The sequence below is a fragment of the Vigna angularis genome, chromosome 6 (assembly GCF_016808095.1).
Source record: "Vigna angularis cultivar LongXiaoDou No.4 chromosome 6, ASM1680809v1, whole genome shotgun sequence".
Classification (NCBI taxonomy): Eukaryota; Viridiplantae; Streptophyta; class Magnoliopsida; order Fabales; family Fabaceae; genus Vigna; species Vigna angularis.
The window spans coordinates 36,156,550-36,174,811 of NC_068975.1; the positions used below are offsets into that span (position 1 = coordinate 36,156,550).

General features: G+C 31.9%; 3 protein-coding genes across 3 annotated transcripts; all 3 read right to left on the reverse strand.

Annotated features, from left to right (window-relative positions):
• Positions 1–1,189: 1,189 nt before the first annotated feature.
• Positions 1,190–3,240, reverse strand: LOC108341708 (probably inactive leucine-rich repeat receptor-like protein kinase At5g48380). Its single transcript, XM_017579356.2, has 2 exons — positions 2,169–3,240; positions 1,190–1,859 (listed from the first exon to the last, which is right to left on the reverse strand). The coding sequence occupies exons 1-2, from the start codon at positions 3,027–3,029 to the stop codon at positions 1,200–1,202; spliced, it is 1,521 nt and encodes a 506-aa protein (XP_017434845.2). The 5' UTR covers positions 3,030–3,240; the 3' UTR covers positions 1,190–1,199.
• A 7,954-nt stretch (positions 3,241–11,194) lies between these two features.
• LOC108342391 (pathogenesis-related protein 1) lies at positions 11,195–11,881 on the reverse strand. The gene has a single exon (XM_017580164.2). The coding sequence runs from the start codon at positions 11,860–11,862 to the stop codon at positions 11,371–11,373; it is 492 nt and encodes a 163-aa protein (XP_017435653.1). The 5' UTR covers positions 11,863–11,881; the 3' UTR covers positions 11,195–11,370.
• Positions 11,882–17,581: 5,700 nt separating this feature from the next.
• On the reverse strand, positions 17,582–18,262 carry LOC108342448 (pathogenesis-related protein 1). The gene has a single exon (XM_017580228.2). It carries the CDS (start codon positions 18,243–18,245, stop codon positions 17,754–17,756), a length of 492 nt encoding a protein of 163 aa, XP_017435717.1. The 5' UTR covers positions 18,246–18,262; the 3' UTR covers positions 17,582–17,753.

Consider the following 18,262-nt stretch of genomic DNA (forward strand, 5'->3'; position numbering starts at 1 on the left):
CTCATAACTTTCTCCACCGAACTCCAAATGCGTTGCTTCTTGTGTTGTTGGAAAGCTCTTTGAGTCTAGATTCCAACAAAACAAGAATCAAGTCATTTGGAGTTCGGTGGAGAAAGTTAAGAACAAAACAAGTAGCAAAGTTCAGAAAAACAGAGTTGGGGAGCAGTGTTAATCTAGATGGGGAGTATCGTTGATGTTTTTGTACAAATTACGCTTTTTCCTCTGGTAATCGATTACAAGACCCCGGTAATCGATTACAAGAGGAAAAAGGGTAATTTGTACAGAAACTTCAACTGTACTCCCCAGCTAGATGAACACTGCTCCCCATTCTCTATTTTTGTTGAATTTTTCATTTTTTGAGATGGGTGAGTGAGTTAAACGTTATTGGGTGTGCTCCCTGCACCAATAATGAGGTTAAGTCATTGATTTCTTCAAAAAAAATGTCCATTTAGGTGGTTTTCTCCAACTGAGGTGAGGTGCATGATCATTGTTTGTTCGTCACCATTGACACAGGACTGATGTTGTTGTAATCGATTACAGGGAGCTGGTAATCGATTACCAGTGGAAAAATCCCCTTTTGTACCAAAACTTGAGGAGTGCTACCCAGACATGGCCGAAGCACTCCCCAACAGTCCTGACGACTGTGTTTTCAAGGTTTTTTGGATTGATCCCCCCTGTTGGTGATGGTTTAAGGCGTTCACAACAAGCAATTTCAACTTTGGCGAGTCCTATGTAGATGGAAGACCCACGAAGGGTGTTTATAAGTTGAGAGGTAAGGTTCTGGAGAAATGGCGAAGGAACAACGGTGCTAGCGGAAAAACGAGAGCTTTGGAGAAATGGCGCACAGAAAGCACTTCAATGGCGTAGAGAGAGAGAGAGACGACTTCCTCCAAAGACATTGGTGGACCCAAGCGACGGACGAACAACGGTGGACAGAGACACCACTTCAATGACAGAGAGAGTTTCAAAGGAAGGAACTTCAATGACGGAGATAGAGTTTTGAAGGATTTTTCGGTGAAGGGGGAGAGAAAGTTTCGAAAAGGGGGAGAGAGAGTTTCGAAAAGGGGGAAAGAGAGTAGGGTTTCTGAAAAGCGCCAAAAAGTTTTTGAAAATTATTCCAAAAATGCCCTCCAAAACAAAATGAATCTTTAAACAAAATTTAATAAAAACAACCAATGACAGTGAGACACGTGTTGTTGTCAAATTGTTGTCAAAAATCTGTTGTTGAAGAAACGTTTTCCTATTCCAAAATCATAGACATCCTTCTCAGCATAACCCTTCACTCCAAGTCTATCAACCAAAAAGAATTTCATCCTCACATGATCTTCAACAGTCTGGTTTAGGAATTTCGCCTTGCCAAAATTCGAAATTTTTGGCTCAAAGTACTTGTCCAGCAAGACACACTCCGAATCTAAATTGAGGTGGACTATGTTGCATCTTTTGTGGAGCCAAGATAAACCTCTTGCAATCCCAAGTGCAATGTGAATCCTCTCGGGCCATTCTAATTTTGTTGGTTGATGTCCCTCGTCAGATTGTAACCAATCACTGAGTCTTCCATTAGAGATGTACTCATACACCAAAACCCTTTCATGTTTCTCTATGCAGAATCCATGCGGTAGAACTATGTTTCTGTGCCTGTGTCTTCTCGGAATCATTATTTCAAGTAAGAATTTCCACTTGTACTTATCAGCATCATACAGTCTCTTAACTGCCAGAATACAACTATTTGATACCTTTGCCTTGTACATAATCCCTGTCTTTCCTATCCCCAACACGTTATCAATGCAAAAGTAATCGGTTGCCTTGCATAATTCCTTGAAGCTCATTCTAGAAATAAATCTCTCCAACAATATTGATAGCTGTAGATGATGGAATGTAACACTATACATCAGCCCGTATCATGCATGACAGTTAAATTTTGAAGGTAAATATGTAATACATATATATGACTTTGATATAAGAGACAAACTGCAACTTAGAATTTCTTAATTATAAGAAAAGTGGTGTGATCGAGACAACAGAATAGTGTTTCCAATCTTTGTGGTTTTTTTTTTAAATAACTTGAACATTTGTTCATTTAATATTTGTGACTTTGTTTGATATCAAATATAGTCGGCTCACACAACTGAAGAGAGAGAGAGAGAGAGAGAGAGAGAGAGAGAGAGAACCTCTTTGCTTCCTTGCTCATGAAAGGCCAGTGGTAGCAATTCAGCTTCTTGTTCAGTGTTCTGCTTCTTGACTAGGGGATGAATAGCGTTACTCCTCCTCTTTTTGAATTCTGTCCAAGGTGCATAATAGTACATGAAAGAAACTAGAACAGAAGTAGCTGAGCAAGCAAAAGCAACAATAAAACTATACCAGAACGATCTACCAAACAAGCTCTCATCACAGTTTCCTAGTATTCCCCCACAGAGTCCACTATTATTTGCATAGCTCAAACTCACATTAAGATTGTTCACAAAAACAGGCACTGACCCTTCCAACAAGTTATTTGCAACACTGAAATCTCTCAGCCTGGGAAGCAACCCAAGATCTTGTGGGATTTGGCCTGTTAACCGGTTGCCATCAAGTAGAAGGGTAATTAAGCCTGACAAATTGGCAATACCCTTTGGAATTTCACCAGAGAAATAGTTATTTGAGAGATCAAGTGTGGTCAGATATGGCAGCTTGGCTGATATATCGTTTGGGATATATCCAGAAAGGTCGTTGTGTGAGAGGATCAGAGTCTGCAACCATATGAAATCTTCGATGCAACGAGGAAACTGACCCTTCAGCCCCATGTTAGATAGCCATATACCGATTACTCTATCTTCCACATAGTTGCTGCTGCATTCAACACCGCTGAATCTGCATATGCCACGCTCGGTGTTGCTCTCGAAATCCCAGCTAGATAAGAGATCAGAAGTGTCCATGTTCTTGATAGTTTGCAAGCAATAGATGTCACTTTCAGCACCAAATCTGGCCATAAAGAGACAGAATAATGACCCAAAGAAAACAAGAGGATAATAATTTCTTGAGGTAGGCTTCATTTTTGTAGACACATAGGAGTACAACAGAACTAGCAAAATGGACAAATTGAGGCATGGTTCATATTTAAGTTTTCACTTTCTGCAGAAGTTTGCCTCTATTGAAATCTCAAAGATCAAGAATTAATATCATGACGTGCTTGCCAAAAGCAACATGGGAATAAGTTGCTGTGTATTGTATTTTCCTAGTCATAGCGAAGACTTTCCAAACACCTTGACTCCGTCAGAATTTCAGTTAATAAACTCATTCATGCATTGAAATTTCCCAGAAGTATATTTGATTTTTCTCATAAACACTATGACTCTAGAACATTAATTAATTATACTGCTACATTTTGACATTCTACATTAAAAATGCATAATTAGATGCAGATTTCTCATATGAAAATTATTGATGTCACTGTTTCTGCTTATCCTTTTATTTTATTTTTCTAAGTGGTTTTACTAATCCGGATTGTTGGACCAGGTAAGGCTAACCAATCAAACGAGCTTTATACTTACTCGTAGAAATAGCAGTACACTAAAATATTTTAATATTTAATTTTTATTCTTTGCTCTCACAATATATTTAAAAGCATTTATATTTTGACACCTTAAAAAAATTTATTATTTTCATATTTTAATCATATATTTTCATTTTTTTAATTAAAATATTAATATTTATTGTTACATTATAAAACTAACTTGTGAAATAGGATTTTGTTTGTAAGATGGCATCAAAATATAATTTTTCATATTTAAAAGCACTGGCACAACATATTTTTTTTTCATCTCTACTTTTTTTGTACTAATTTGAGATAATTTGCTTTTGAAATTATAAAGATAATATAATTTTAAAAAAATATTTGAAGTTCGACAAATTATGTCGTATTGACACAATTTTATAAAAAAAATCTAAATAATTTCATTAAATTTAACTTTAAAATCGTATCAAAATACCACCACTTCATTATATGAATAAAACTATATTTGAATAAAATATCCTTACAACAAATTTTGTAGGCATTTATTTAACAAAAATTATATGACCATGTTCTCACACTTCTTACTATTATATGTGTATGTGAAGTTATGTGGACTCGGTCTTCCCTGGCCATACCCACAAAAGTAACATATTTATGACTTTTGGAATAAATCACTTGATTTGATGATAACAAAAGGTCATTTATTTGAATATTAAGTAATTTTTAAATTTTTTAAATGAATTATCAAGGTCTTATTTGAATCAAGTGATAACAAAAAGTTGTTTACACTAGTGCAGAAAGGGGCATAGACGTCCGTTCTTTAGGCCTTTTAACGTCCGACCTCCAACGGACGTCTATGCGGGTGACGTCTATGTACACGTCCGTTGTGTCAGCCCGGACGTCTATATAGACGTCCGCTGTGTCAGGCCGGACGTCTATATGGACGTCCGCTGTGTCCGGCCGGACGTCTATATGGACGTCTGCTGTGTCAGGCCGGATGTCTATATAGACGTCCGCTGTGACCTCTCGGACGTCTATATACTACTGCAGAAAGAGCTTTATTAGACGGCTTATTTAGGGTTATTTAGGATTACGGGTTAGGGTTATTTAGGATTACGGGTTTGAACGTTTGTTTGTGCACTGCAACACGTCTGAAGAACAGATTCAGAACGAAAATGGAAGAAGATGGAGGAGTAAACGACCTAAAAATGTAGGCCAAAAAACGCCGCCCAAGAACACGCAACAAACTGCACCAAAATGCACCGAAAACAATTTTTAATCGGTCCAAATGAAAGATATGTCATCACTGAACAATTTAATCGGAACAAAAGTAAGATTAAATGACCCAAAACACATAAAAACCAACCTGGAAATGCAAGGCGCAGAGGGAAAGGTTCGCATAACTCCTCGCGGGTTCGCGTTTTGGAGTGTGTATCTTTATTTTAAACGTCTTTTGAACGTCAGTTGTGGCGGGGGCCGGACGTCTATAATATAGTAGACGTCCGGCCCCCTCTAGAACGGACGTTTAAGGGCTGACAGCCAACTACCCTGTCAGCCTCCTGAACGTCCGTCCTGAAGGGGGACGGACGTCCATATATAATAGACGACCGTCCCCCTTCAGGACGGACGTTCAAGAGGCTGACAGGGTAGTTGAACCCATTAGCCTCTTGAACGTCCGTCCTGGAGGGGGACGGTCGTCTATTATATATGGACGTCCGTCCCCCTCCAGGACGGACGTTCAAGAGACTGACGGGTTGTACTACGCTGTCAGTCTCTTGAACGTCCGTCCTGGAGGGGGACGGACGTCCATATATAATAGACGACCGTCCCCCTCCAGGACGGACGTTCAAGAGGCTGATGGGTTCAACTACCCTGTTAGCCTCTTGAACGTCCGTCCTGGAGGGGGACGGACGTCCATATATAATAGACGACCGTCCCCCTTCAGGACGGACGTTCAAGAGGCTGACAGGGTAGTTGAACCCATCAACCTCTTGAACGTCCGTCCTGGAGGGGGACGGTCGTCTATTATATATGGACGTCCGTCCCCCTCCAGGACGGACGTTCAAGAGACTGACGGGTTGTACTACGCTGTCAGTCTCTTGAACGTCCGTCCTGGAGGGGGACGGACGTCCATATAATAGACGACCGTCCCCCTCCAGGACGGACGTTCAAGAGGCTGATGGGTTCAACTACCCTGTTAGCCTCTTGAACGTCCGTCCTGGAGGGGGACGGACGTCCATATATAATAGACGACCGTCCCCCTCCAGGACGGACGTTCAAGAGGCTGATGGGTTCAACTACCCTGTTAGCCTCTTGAACGTCCGTCCTGGAGGGGGACGGACGTCCATATATAATAGACGACCGTCCCCCTCCAGGACGGACGTTCAAGAGGCTGACAGGGTAGTGAACCCATCAGCCTCTTGAACGTCCGTCCTGGAGGGGGACGGACGTCCATATATTATAGACGTCCGGCTCCCTCTAGGACGGACGTCTTCTTACTCAATTATTTACGTTTATGCCACCGGTCAATTATTTACGTTGGAGTTTTCGTGAACGGACGTCTATGGGGTGACGTTAAAGATCAATTCTGCACTAGTGTTATTTGAAAATTTCTAAATCAAGTGATAACAAAAAGTCATTTATTTGATTTTTTTTTAAAATCAAGTGATAAAATTAAAATTAAAGAAAAATATTAATGATGAAAAAGTTATAATTTGAGTTTATATATTTTTAATTTTATTTAAATCTATATAACTAAACATTAAAAAATTATAATTTTATTTAAATTTATTTTTAAAAAACTTGATTTATTTTAATTAATATTTTATAATATAATTTTACTTTGATTATATTTTAAAACTAATTTATTATTTGGGATTTCATTTTAAACAATGATTTAATTTCAAGTTTTCAAATTTTTATGTATAAGTAAAACAATTTGTAGATAATTTGAAGGAAAACACCGGACAATAACTAGTTGATGTTTCTAGACAAGCTGTAATAATCCGATATGTACACTAATTCATTTTGATTTAAACAAAATTCACTGAACAGCACGATGATAAATATAAAAAAAAAATTGTATTTTGACATTCAATTTTTTTTTTACTTGATATATTTTTCATTTCTCTTTTTTATTTTTACAAATTTAAAAAATTATTTTTTTATGATTATTTTATAAATAAACTCGTCTTTCAGGAATTGAATCTCCATGAAGAATTTTTATATTGATTAGATATGGGATATGGTCTGGTGTTGATTAAGTATTAGTATTAGTAATACTTTATTTTTTTACAATTAGACATGAGTAAGTATATATCTATCTGACTTATTTTTCTTTAGCTACACAATTTTTTTTTTCTAATTATTTGACTTATTTTATACATAAAATTCACTCACATCTCTAAGGATATTTTTCATTTTATTATAAATTTTGTACATTTATATTCCAGTCAATCAAATAATTTTTATGTTTTAATTGAATATCTATATATTTTTTAATACTTTTATTTATTTTTTTCACATAAAAATATTTGACTATTAATTTCAAGTACTTAACATAAATATTTCATTTAGTAGATAATATAAAAAACATATTATTCTATTTGATCCTTAATTTTTTATCTCATTTGAAGAATTTTTGTTTTAACGAAACTGTTTTTATAGTGTCTCAATAATGCAATCAGTTTGTTAAAAAAAAATTCATCTTATCATATCTTTAAATTTTTATTTTTATTTTTATTTATGCAATTTCATTGAATAATATATCAAATTATTTTTGAGGTATATATTTTTGTACTTATTTTAATATTTTTATTTATTTATTTTTATCATATAAAATATTATTTTGATGACTATTTTCATATAATTATTTTCTTTAACTCATTATCATAAGTTTTTACCATAGTTATAAAAAGACATTTTTATTTATTATAATATAATAATTTAATGATATTGTATTTATTATTATCTAATATAAATTAAAGTTTGAAAAATCATATTCTATACTAATTGTAATTATTATCAATTTTTTTTGTTTTTCTTATAATTTTATTGAAATGTTGTAATATAATTTTTATTAGCGTATAAAAAAATATTTCATTAGAATTCTGAAAAATAAAGTAAGAAACATTTAAAATATTTCTAAATTTCAATATTTGTTTTTTATAATGTTTTAAAAATATTTTTTAATTTTTATCAATTTGTTTTTCAGTAAGTTAATATATGTTTTGGTTCTTCTGAAATTTATTTGATATTTTAATTTAGAAGTTATATAATTATAATTATAATTATTTTTAAAATATTTGATATCAAAAAATAATAATACATTTTTTTAATATTAAATATTTTGTAATTCATATTTTTTTATCGTGATTTTTATTTTTTTTATAAAATTTAATTAAGTAAAACGATAGAAGATATATTACGAACATGGATATGGATACGATATACACGTATAATCCAATAAAGATAAAAAATAATTTTTTTCTTTAAAAGTAAATATAAAATAATGAAATTCATTTTCGTCTTATTAAACAGAAGCCGCCTCGTCACTGCCTCAATAAGTGGCTTATGTTTCTTTCAATCTTAAATTTGATATGATATTGTTTTAGAATTTATTATTATATTTAAGATATTGTTCATTTTATAAGATATTATTATGTTTCTCTATATAATAATAATATTCTTATTATTATTTCAATTTAAATAAAAATGGACAAAAATAAGCAAAGACATTTCTCAGTTATAGTGGAACCACGTAAGCACCACAAGAAATGTTTATTTTGTTTTTAAAAACACCTAGTAGGCAGAAAGCTACAAGTCTACACGGTTGTAAAAGGTAAATTACAAATAGACATATTTTTTTACTTTTTTTCATAGCATCACATTGTATTTATATATATTTTTTTTACTGTTTTATCTCTCCTCATCTCAAAATGTCGTGGATCTTTGAAATTTTCCCTTTATATTATTGATAAAAAAGATATGAATTATATTTCTTATTTTACATATATATAATTGTTTAAAATAATATATAAACGAAATATAAATATAAATATATGAACATAAATGCACATATATAAACCGAAAATAAATTAAATCCAATATTCTCTCAAGTTGCAGCATATATATCCTTAATACTCAGCTTGGACAATAAAGATTGAAATTGTGCTGAATGCAAAAGCTTTAATATGAATGTCTGCAAGAAGTTATGCTGAGGTAGGAATGGACATGAGCTTAATTACACCAGCTTGAACTTTATTTCTTATGAGATGACAATCAATTTCAATATGCTTTGTCCTTTCATGCATGGTTGGATTCTGTGCAATTTGTATAGCAGATTGATTGTCACAAAACAGAGGAACTGGTTGTGGTAGACGTTGTTTCAAATCATGGAGCAAATACAGAAGCCATTGAATTTCACATGTTGTGGAAGATAAAGCTCTATATTTTGCTTCGGTTGATGATCTAGATATAATACCTTGCTTCTTGGATTTCCAACTGATTAATGATGCACCATAGAACACATTAAAACCAGTAACAAACCTTATAGTGTCAGGGCAAGCAGCCCAATCAGAATCACTAAAAGCCTTGAGAGCATGTTCTGTGTTGGAGGGAAAGAATAATCCTTGTCCTGGATTGTTCTTGATATATCTCAGGATTCTTATTGCTGCTGTATAGTGATCTTCTAAAGGATTGAAAAGAAATTGACTGAGAGTACTAACAGCCAAACATAAATATGGTCTTGTGTTGGTTAGATATAGTAACCTGCCAAGAAGTCTTCTATAGGCCTGCACATCTGAATAGGGTTTCCCTTCTGTTTTGGAAAATTTTGTGCCTGGCTGCATGGGAGTAGAAACAGGTTAACATCCCAACAATCCTACATCTTCTAGTAACTCTAGAGCATACTTCCTTTGTGACAAATTAATGCCCTGTTGAGATCTTGCAATTTCTAAGCCCAGAAAATACTTGAGTTGGCCTAAGTCTTTAATCTTGAACTTTGCATTCAATAGAGCCTTCACAGTTTGGATTTCTTGGATTGACTCTGCCGCTGCGGCACAGGATCTCAAAGATCGTTTCTCCCAAGGTGATTCTGTTCGAATTTCACAATTGCATCAATATCTTTATTCAATGCATCAATCTGACCTAAGTGTTACTGTATATTACACTAAAATAAAGATTTTCTGGGATGAACTTTGCAATTTTCTCCCTATTCCTAAATGCCAATCTTCTGCTTCTTTGTTGTGTTGTTTCTAAGACAATGAAGGAATATGGTGAAAATGATTGTGTTCTTTGTTTTCTCAGAGGCTTGAATGATAATTACTCTGTTGTTCGCTCTCAGATCCTTCTCATGGATCCCTTGTCTTCTTTACCCAAAATTTTTTCGATGATAATTCAACATGAGCGACAATTACAATCAGGAATTCTTTCTCAACCTCCAGTCATGGCGTCAAAAGTTTCTCAATCTAAACCTTCTTTTTCTACCTTCAATGGCAGAGGTAAACCCTATCCTGCCAATGATTATGGCTGGGGAAGATCTTCATATCAAGGTTCTCAGGCTCGTTATCAAGGTTCTCAGACTTGTTCCTCAAGGGGAAGGTTTGGTGCACCTCGACAATGCACTCACTGTGGCAGGACAAACCACACCATTGATACTTGCTTTCTAATACATGGATTACCACCTGATCTCAAATCCAAAAGAGTTCACAATGTTACAACAGATTCTTCTACAGTAGTTCCTTCTTATAATAATTCTCCGACACAGTCACATTCCTCAACTCTAGGACTTTCTCAAGAGCAAATTCATGGTCTATTGACACTTCTTCCTCAATCTAATTCCACATTCTACCAATCTTGTGAATTCATGTAATAGTATATGATTGGTTCATTTCAAATATTTTTTTTAATTTAAACAAAATAAATAAAATAATGATACATAATCAATTGTCAAAAAATTATTATAAAAAGTTATCAAAATTCATATTCTTGTCTATATATCTAAAGTCTATGATATTCCATTAATTTGTACACCTCAAAAAAGACTAAAGCTAAGATTCCTTTAGTTTTATTTTTATATCTAGTATTTTTATTTTCACTGTGTATACGAAGGACTTGTAACAAATAATAAATCTCCATATTTTATATTGAAAAAATATATTTTAACATAGATTTTTTAATAATAGTTTGATATAGTATATTTATTACTTTTTTATTGGTTCATTATTTTTTTTTGATATTTTCTAAATTTAATAAAAAATGATAGTATGCCGTGTTAAAATTTTGTAAAGGAATATATATTAACATATATTATCCTATTTTATATTGATTATAAATGAAGAAGAACATGAAACTTATGGGCTTTCAACACAAAAAGAGATATTGGATCAGAGAGTGTATTGCTTATTCCAATTGACAGTCTTAGATTTACCTACAACATCTTAATAATTGGTTCAAAGAGATGGAATAATATTTAGGACCAGAATATTTTAATAACACTTTAATTTTATAAAATCACCATATAATGTAGAACATATATATATTATTGAAACTTTTTGTATATTTATTATTATTATCTAAATATAAATCTTTTTCACTTTCTTTATAAATACAAAAAAATATTTATTTTGACCATTTTACTTTTACTATCAAATGGTATCGAAGATTTTTTTTTTCTTTCTAAAATCAACTATAGACACACAGTGATTAAAAGTTATAAAGTAAACAACATTTTATTATAATTTCAACACAAGTTACTACATGAATTTACTAAGGTGGAGACCTAAATTCATGCAGGATGCAGAACTTGCATGCTATAGTGATTTATTGGAAATATAGAAGCAGTGGAAAGTGGTAGCCGGTACATTTAGAGAAGTAAATGATTAATAGGGTCTTCTACCAACATAGTTGCCAGGGGGATCATAGTTGCAACCGATGAAAGTGCCTCCATTGTTGCATCTTACTTTAGCACATCCAACGCGTACGGAGTTCCTCCAAACAACCTGAGTGTAGTGTCTGCACTCTCCACCAACACAAGAGTTGGAATTGTAATCATACTTTGATTTCTCATTCACCCACAATTTCACAGCATCCTTCCCACTTAGGTCACCGCTGCTTCCTGCAAGATTCTCCCCATATTTCCCACCACCACCAGAGTGGATCAGTTTACAGTCACCTCTGCGTTGATTGGCGTAGTTTTGTGCGAAAGCAGCAACTGTGCTGTCCCAAACAATGTTTGCAACACCAACCCGTGACCTTGCAGCGTTGTGTTCGTTCAAGTAGTCAGCTTGTGAGTTTTGAGCGTAGGCTACATCAGCCACACTCACAAACCCTAACACACACAACATCCCAAATGAAATCTTCCACAACTCCATTTTATTTGATGAATCTGGTTGGAGCTCTTGTCAGGTATTTATAGGGTTTTAACCGACAATATTTTGTGTAAGCAAACATATATATGGTAGAATTTTCAAAATGGAAATGCGTGCTTGACTAAGAAACCGTAGTATTACTTGCTGCTGAGGTTGCGGTCTATCTTTTAAATATGTTAATTGGAAAATTTTGGATGTTCCAAAATATCCAAAAAGAAGTTTCAAACACTAATATTTCACAAAGAAGCTGAGGATAGAAATGTAAAGAAGCTGATTTCGCACGAAGGTTGTTTTTTAGTATGACACGTTCTCAATTGAAATTAGGTTCCGATTAAGTCAACAATGTTTAATTAGTGTATGCTTTAGTGGTGTTGAGTCTATATACTACTTCCACAACTTTCATTAAACATGCGTTAGGAGGACGAAGCTTTGTATTTTGTATGTAGTTTTTCTATTACCTTTTGTTGTGGCTATATGTAACTAAAATTTTCATTAAAATTTCTTTATCAGAGTATTTATTACATTTTATATAGCATATTTTTTATGAGACATAAATTTGACCGAGCAAAACTTTTCATAATTATTTAACTGCATTACCATTTTTTTTTTAAAATGTGATTTTTCCCTTACTAAAAACAAAAAAGATTATCTAAATCTTAAGTTTTTGTCGTCTATACGTACCTATTATTAGACGAGTCCGCATTTTTCGTCTAAATAAAATTGGAATATTAGTTTATTTCATATTATAAGATTAGGAAAAGTAAAATAAGCATAAAAAATCACTCAGTTTTCTACATTTGTCATTGTTTGCACTATGTATGGGATTTGAATGTGATTGGATGACATAATCTGGACTATGATGTGTGTGGTGGTGACCATGACCATGGACATACAATAATGATATACCGCCGTGTAAAAGAAGGTAAATGGAAAGAAAAGTTAGAAGATTTCTAAGATGCATCCCTTCTAGTTGGTAATTAGTGCATGCATGTACCAAACTCTAGTTAGCCACATATTATTATTATTATTATTATTACTATTTTCTTTATCGAAAGTCTTTAGAATTTTCATACAAAATTACTACCATAAGCAATTGGAGCAACAAAGAAACATGCAAAGATGACTCGTGTGCATAAACACGACCAACATGTTACATAACTTAGACGGAATAAGTTTCTTCTCTTAAAAGGAAAATTTTGGCTTTAATTTTGTCACTCAGCTTCAATCAAGGCGGGTCAAATGTTTTGATGATGAATTTAGCAGGAAATCAAAGTTAATCTGTGCATAGTGATGCTCCCTCCACCACCCCATCTCCTCCCTACACCTTTCCAAATTTTTTTAAATTATAAATTTATCCTTTTTACTTTTACCAATTTTACTTTTTATTTTCTATAACCCTAATCTGAATCTCCTCTCACTTTCACTTTCATTTTCACTCTCAGTAGCAAGCCTCCACTTCCCACTATCACTTTCTCTCTTTCTCTTAATTTTCACTTTCTCTGCATGGTATAAATTTAAAACATTTATAACTTCTGATTAGTTTTGAAGTATCATAATTCATAATATTATCTGCTAAAAATGTCTTCTCCACTTCCTTGTCTTTAAATAACCAAACTTGAAAATCTATGCTTAAACTTGAAACTCTGAATCATCGTTTAGGCCGCAGAAGCTGAACTTCTTTTCGATGATCACTAGGTGTTCGGTGAATCTCGCGGAATTTGAAATGAAATGAAAAATGTTGTGTTAACGGAAATAGAAATTAATTGAAAGAGAGAAAGTGATAGTAGAGGTGGGGTGGGGGCTTGATGTTGAGAGTGAAAGGAAACGTGTAAGTGAGAGAGAATTGAGATTAGGGTTTTAAAAAATAAAAAGTAAAATTGATAAAAATAAAAAGTAAAAAGGATAAATTTGAAATTTAAAAAAAAATTGGGGAAGTGTTGAGAGAATATGGAGTGATGGAGAAAGCATCGCTCGTCTGTGCAACATCATTTTTGTGCTCTCTTTTTTCTTGGTCAATGGATATGCGCATGCAGAATCAATTTGCCTGCTTTTTTATTCCACCAAAAATTAATTTCCTCACATTTTCTAATACAAGAGAATATCAAATAATTTTTATTAGAAGTTTAATCTTGTACGTGAATGGAATAAATTTTTATATTTGATCATATATACAAATTAGTGTAATTTTATTACTCTTTCAATAAATCAAACTGTCGTAAGCATGTTACAAAAATTGAATTGAATATGAAGAGTGCACTATTTAATGTTTCAATGAATAATTTGGTGAGAAAATTCAATGAGGAAAAACAAAGTACATTATGAGACAAATCAATATTTAACGTATGGTGATATGGTATATATAATTAATCTTTATATAACAATGGGAAGACATAATTAAGATATATATAGGAAGACTTCAGGAGAAGATAAAATAAATAAAAGGTATAATTTTAGAAAACTTAGGGGATGTAGCAGAAGGAGATTTTTTTTTTTTACAGAATTCGATAATTTTAAATTATTAATTTTAGAAATAACTAGTATTTTAGTTGAAAAAAAACATTTATTTAAGTTTCATAAAAATTATAAAATAAGATGTTTACCCTATATTTGATCCGTCCTATGGTAGAAAAGTAAGCATGCTGTCCCGCATAAGAAACACAAGTTAATTTCTTTGATTAGTTCTGCGTGATGTTTAATTCGTAGATCGACCTACAAAAAAAATTATTTATTTTATAATTTGCTTTCAGATATAGTATGTAAAATAATTAAATAAAAAATTTTAATAATATTTTTTTTATTGAATTAAATTTGTAGAAATAATAAATTTTATAAACTTATTTCTTAAAATATGTAATATTTATAATTTAAAATTTCTAATTTTGTAACTACAAGCTTACTAGAAATTTCATACTAAATATATATAACTAAACAATGAAAACTAAATTTTAAGTTATCGAATAGAACTAAGAACTGATTAAAGATTTTTTGATGTAAGTGAAACATCATAATCATAATTTATAGATATATTTGAAGAAAAATTCACAGAAAAGGATTATACATAGCAGTCTCCCTCACCCTGTCTTAGCCCATGTGGACAACGAACCATACTAGATAAGCGAATGAGCGAACCAAAATAATTAACATATCTTACACTTCTTTTACGATACGGATCACATAATCTGTATACTTATTGATATCCCTAAGCGGAAGAATGGCATAACATATTAGTTTTTTCATCTATTAACATTAGTAGAATGGCATGTGAATAACTAATATTTTGGAATAACATATTAGTTTTTTCACAAAATATCAATTCTAAAATTTCAGTTTTTTTTTGGAAACTACTATTTTAGTTTTTGGAAACTACTACTTTAGTTGGATAAAAGTAGTGACATAAATTTTAATCATTTCATTAATATATTTCTCCAAATATACCATGCCATTAATTAAATTCAAAGAGAAGAAATTAAAGAAAAAACACAAGCAAACGAAAGAAATCAAATACCCACAACACTCAAGACAAGCATTATTAATTACGTGAGTTACAAACTCAAATGTATATTATGCTAGGATTAAAGACATAAGATAATGAAAATTTATTTAAATAATAGTGATGCTATACATTATAGTCTTACTGTGTAATAGATATGAAATGCATGATTGCTGCAGCAGCTACGATGGGGGAAGTTAGTAGAGTCTTTCGTCAATATAGTTGTCGGGGAAAAGAATAATTGCAAGTGACGAAGTGTCTCTATTGTCACAACTTCCTTTTGGCACGTTTAAGATATATCGATTTTCGAAATATTAAAATCTATGCTAAATTTTAACTATTATTAATTTATTTTTATCTTTTATGTGATTTTGTTGGAATGTTGTATTATAATTTTTATTAGCGTATAAAAATATATTTTATTAGAATTTTGAGAAACAAAATAATAAACATTTAAAATACTTTTGTTTTTTTATAATTATTTAAAAATATTTTTTAATTTTATTAACTTTGTTTTGTTTGTAAAGTTAATACATATTTTAGTTTTTATAAAATTTTAGTTGGTACTTTAATTTCATATGTATATAATTATAAATATTTGATAATAATATATTATTGTAATACTAAATATTTTGTGATGTCATATTTTTTTTATCGTCATTCTTATTTTTATAAAAATTAATTAATTAATATCGAAATAATAAAAAAATATATTACGAACATGAATACGATATACGTATAATCCAATGAAAGTAAATTTTTTTTTCTTTAAAAATAAATATAAAATAATGAAATCCCTTATCGTCTTATTAAAGAGAAACAGTTCGAAAGCCGTCCTGTCATTGGCTTGAATAAGATGGATTATGTTTCTTTCAATCTTAAATTTGTTAAGATATTATTGTCAGAATTTATTATTATATTTAATATATTGTTCATTTTATAACCGGATTCATAGTTTATGAACATCTTTCTTCGTTAGCCCATAATTAAAAAATAAAATTTTGACAGAAACATTAAAATAAAAATGAGATCGGATTTTTTTATTATTATTATTTAAGGAATTCACCAGGAAAGATAAATTAAAATGAAATTCTTGGTCAATGGATGCGCATTCAAAGTCTATTAGACTGTGTTTCAGTCGAGCAGAAATATCTAGATATTACAAATGCTATTAAGAAAATCGTAAATTCTTAGAACAACGTTGGTGTTATTATCAACAGTGTATAATTAGGTAATGATTTTTATGTGTTTATTGTATAGAAAGTAGAAGATTGAAAGTTATGAGAATGTGTATGTTGGGAGATGTGTTTTGAAGCAGGTAGTATAGGAATTATTTTGTAGTTGTGATTGAAAGAGTATAAATACAGCACAATAATTTTTAAGTGCTATACTGAGGTAAAAATATTTAAGAATAGAATTTATTAATAAGCCAAGTAGGTACAACAATATTGCAACAAAAATAGGTGTATTTGATTTTCTACATTGGATATTGATATTTTTCTTTTACAACTCTTTTATAACGTATACATGGTGACTTGTGTCCTATTGTAAAAAAGTTCTTAAAAAAAGTTATGATAATGCTTTTAATTAGTGTCCTTTATAATTTTCAAAATCATAGCATCGTGATGTTACAAAACTAGATAGCTTGCTGACGTGGTGCAGATGACGTCTACCAAACTTGTACTCTATATAATTATAATAATAAATAATAATAATTCAATTTAAATAAAAAAGCACAAAAATAAGCAAAGACAATTATAGTGGAACCACATAATTGAGCACCACATATATTTTTATTTTGTTTTAAAAACACCTAGCTAGTAAGCAGAAAGCTACACGTCTACAAGATTGTAAAAGGTAAATTATAAATAAACATATATCTTTTTTACCATTTTTTCTTCGCGTCAAATTGTATTTATAACCTTTTTTTTCTACTGTTTTATCTCTCCTCTTCTCAAAATGCTGTGGATGTTTGAAATTTCCCCTTTATAATTATAATAATACTATGCGTATTTCCCCTTTATATTTATAATGTAGAACATATATATATTATTGAAACTTTTGTATATTTATTATTACGATCTAAATATAAATATTTTTCACGTTCTTTGTAAATACAAAAATTTATTTATTTTGACCATTTTACTTTTACTATCAAATGGTATCAAAGATTTTTATTTATTTTTTTCTAAAATCAACTACGGAAGCACACAGTCATCAAAAGTTATAAAGTAGTAGGAGAAACAACATTTTATTATAATTTCGACACAAGTTATTACTACATGAATTTACTAAGGTGGAGACCTAAATTCATGCAGGATGAAGTACTTGCATGTTATAGTGATTTATTGGAAATATAGAAGCAGTGGAAAGTGGTAGCTGGTACATTCAGAGAAGTAAATGATTAATAGGGTCTTTGATCGACATAGTTGCCAGGAGGATCATAGTTGCAACCGATGAAAGTGCCTCCATTGTTGCATCTTACTTTCGCACATCCAACGCGTACAGAGTTCCTCCAAACAACCTGAGTGTAGTGTCCGCATTCTCCACCAACACAAGAGTTGGAATTGTAGTCATAATTTGATTTCTCATCCACCCACATTTTCACAGCATCCTTCCCACTTAGGTCACCGCTGCTTCCTGCAAGATTCTCCCCATATTTCCCATCACCACCAGAGTGTATCAGATTGCAGTCACCTATGCGTTGATTTGCGTAGTTTTGTGCGAAAGCAGCAACTGTATCGTCCCAAACAATGTTTGCAACACCAACATCTGACCTTGCAGCGTTGTGTTCGTTCAAGTAGTCGGCTTGTGAGTCTTGAGCGTAGGCTACATCAGCCACACTCACAAACCCTAACACACACAACACCCCAAATGAAATCTTCCACAACTCCATTTTATTTGATGAATCTT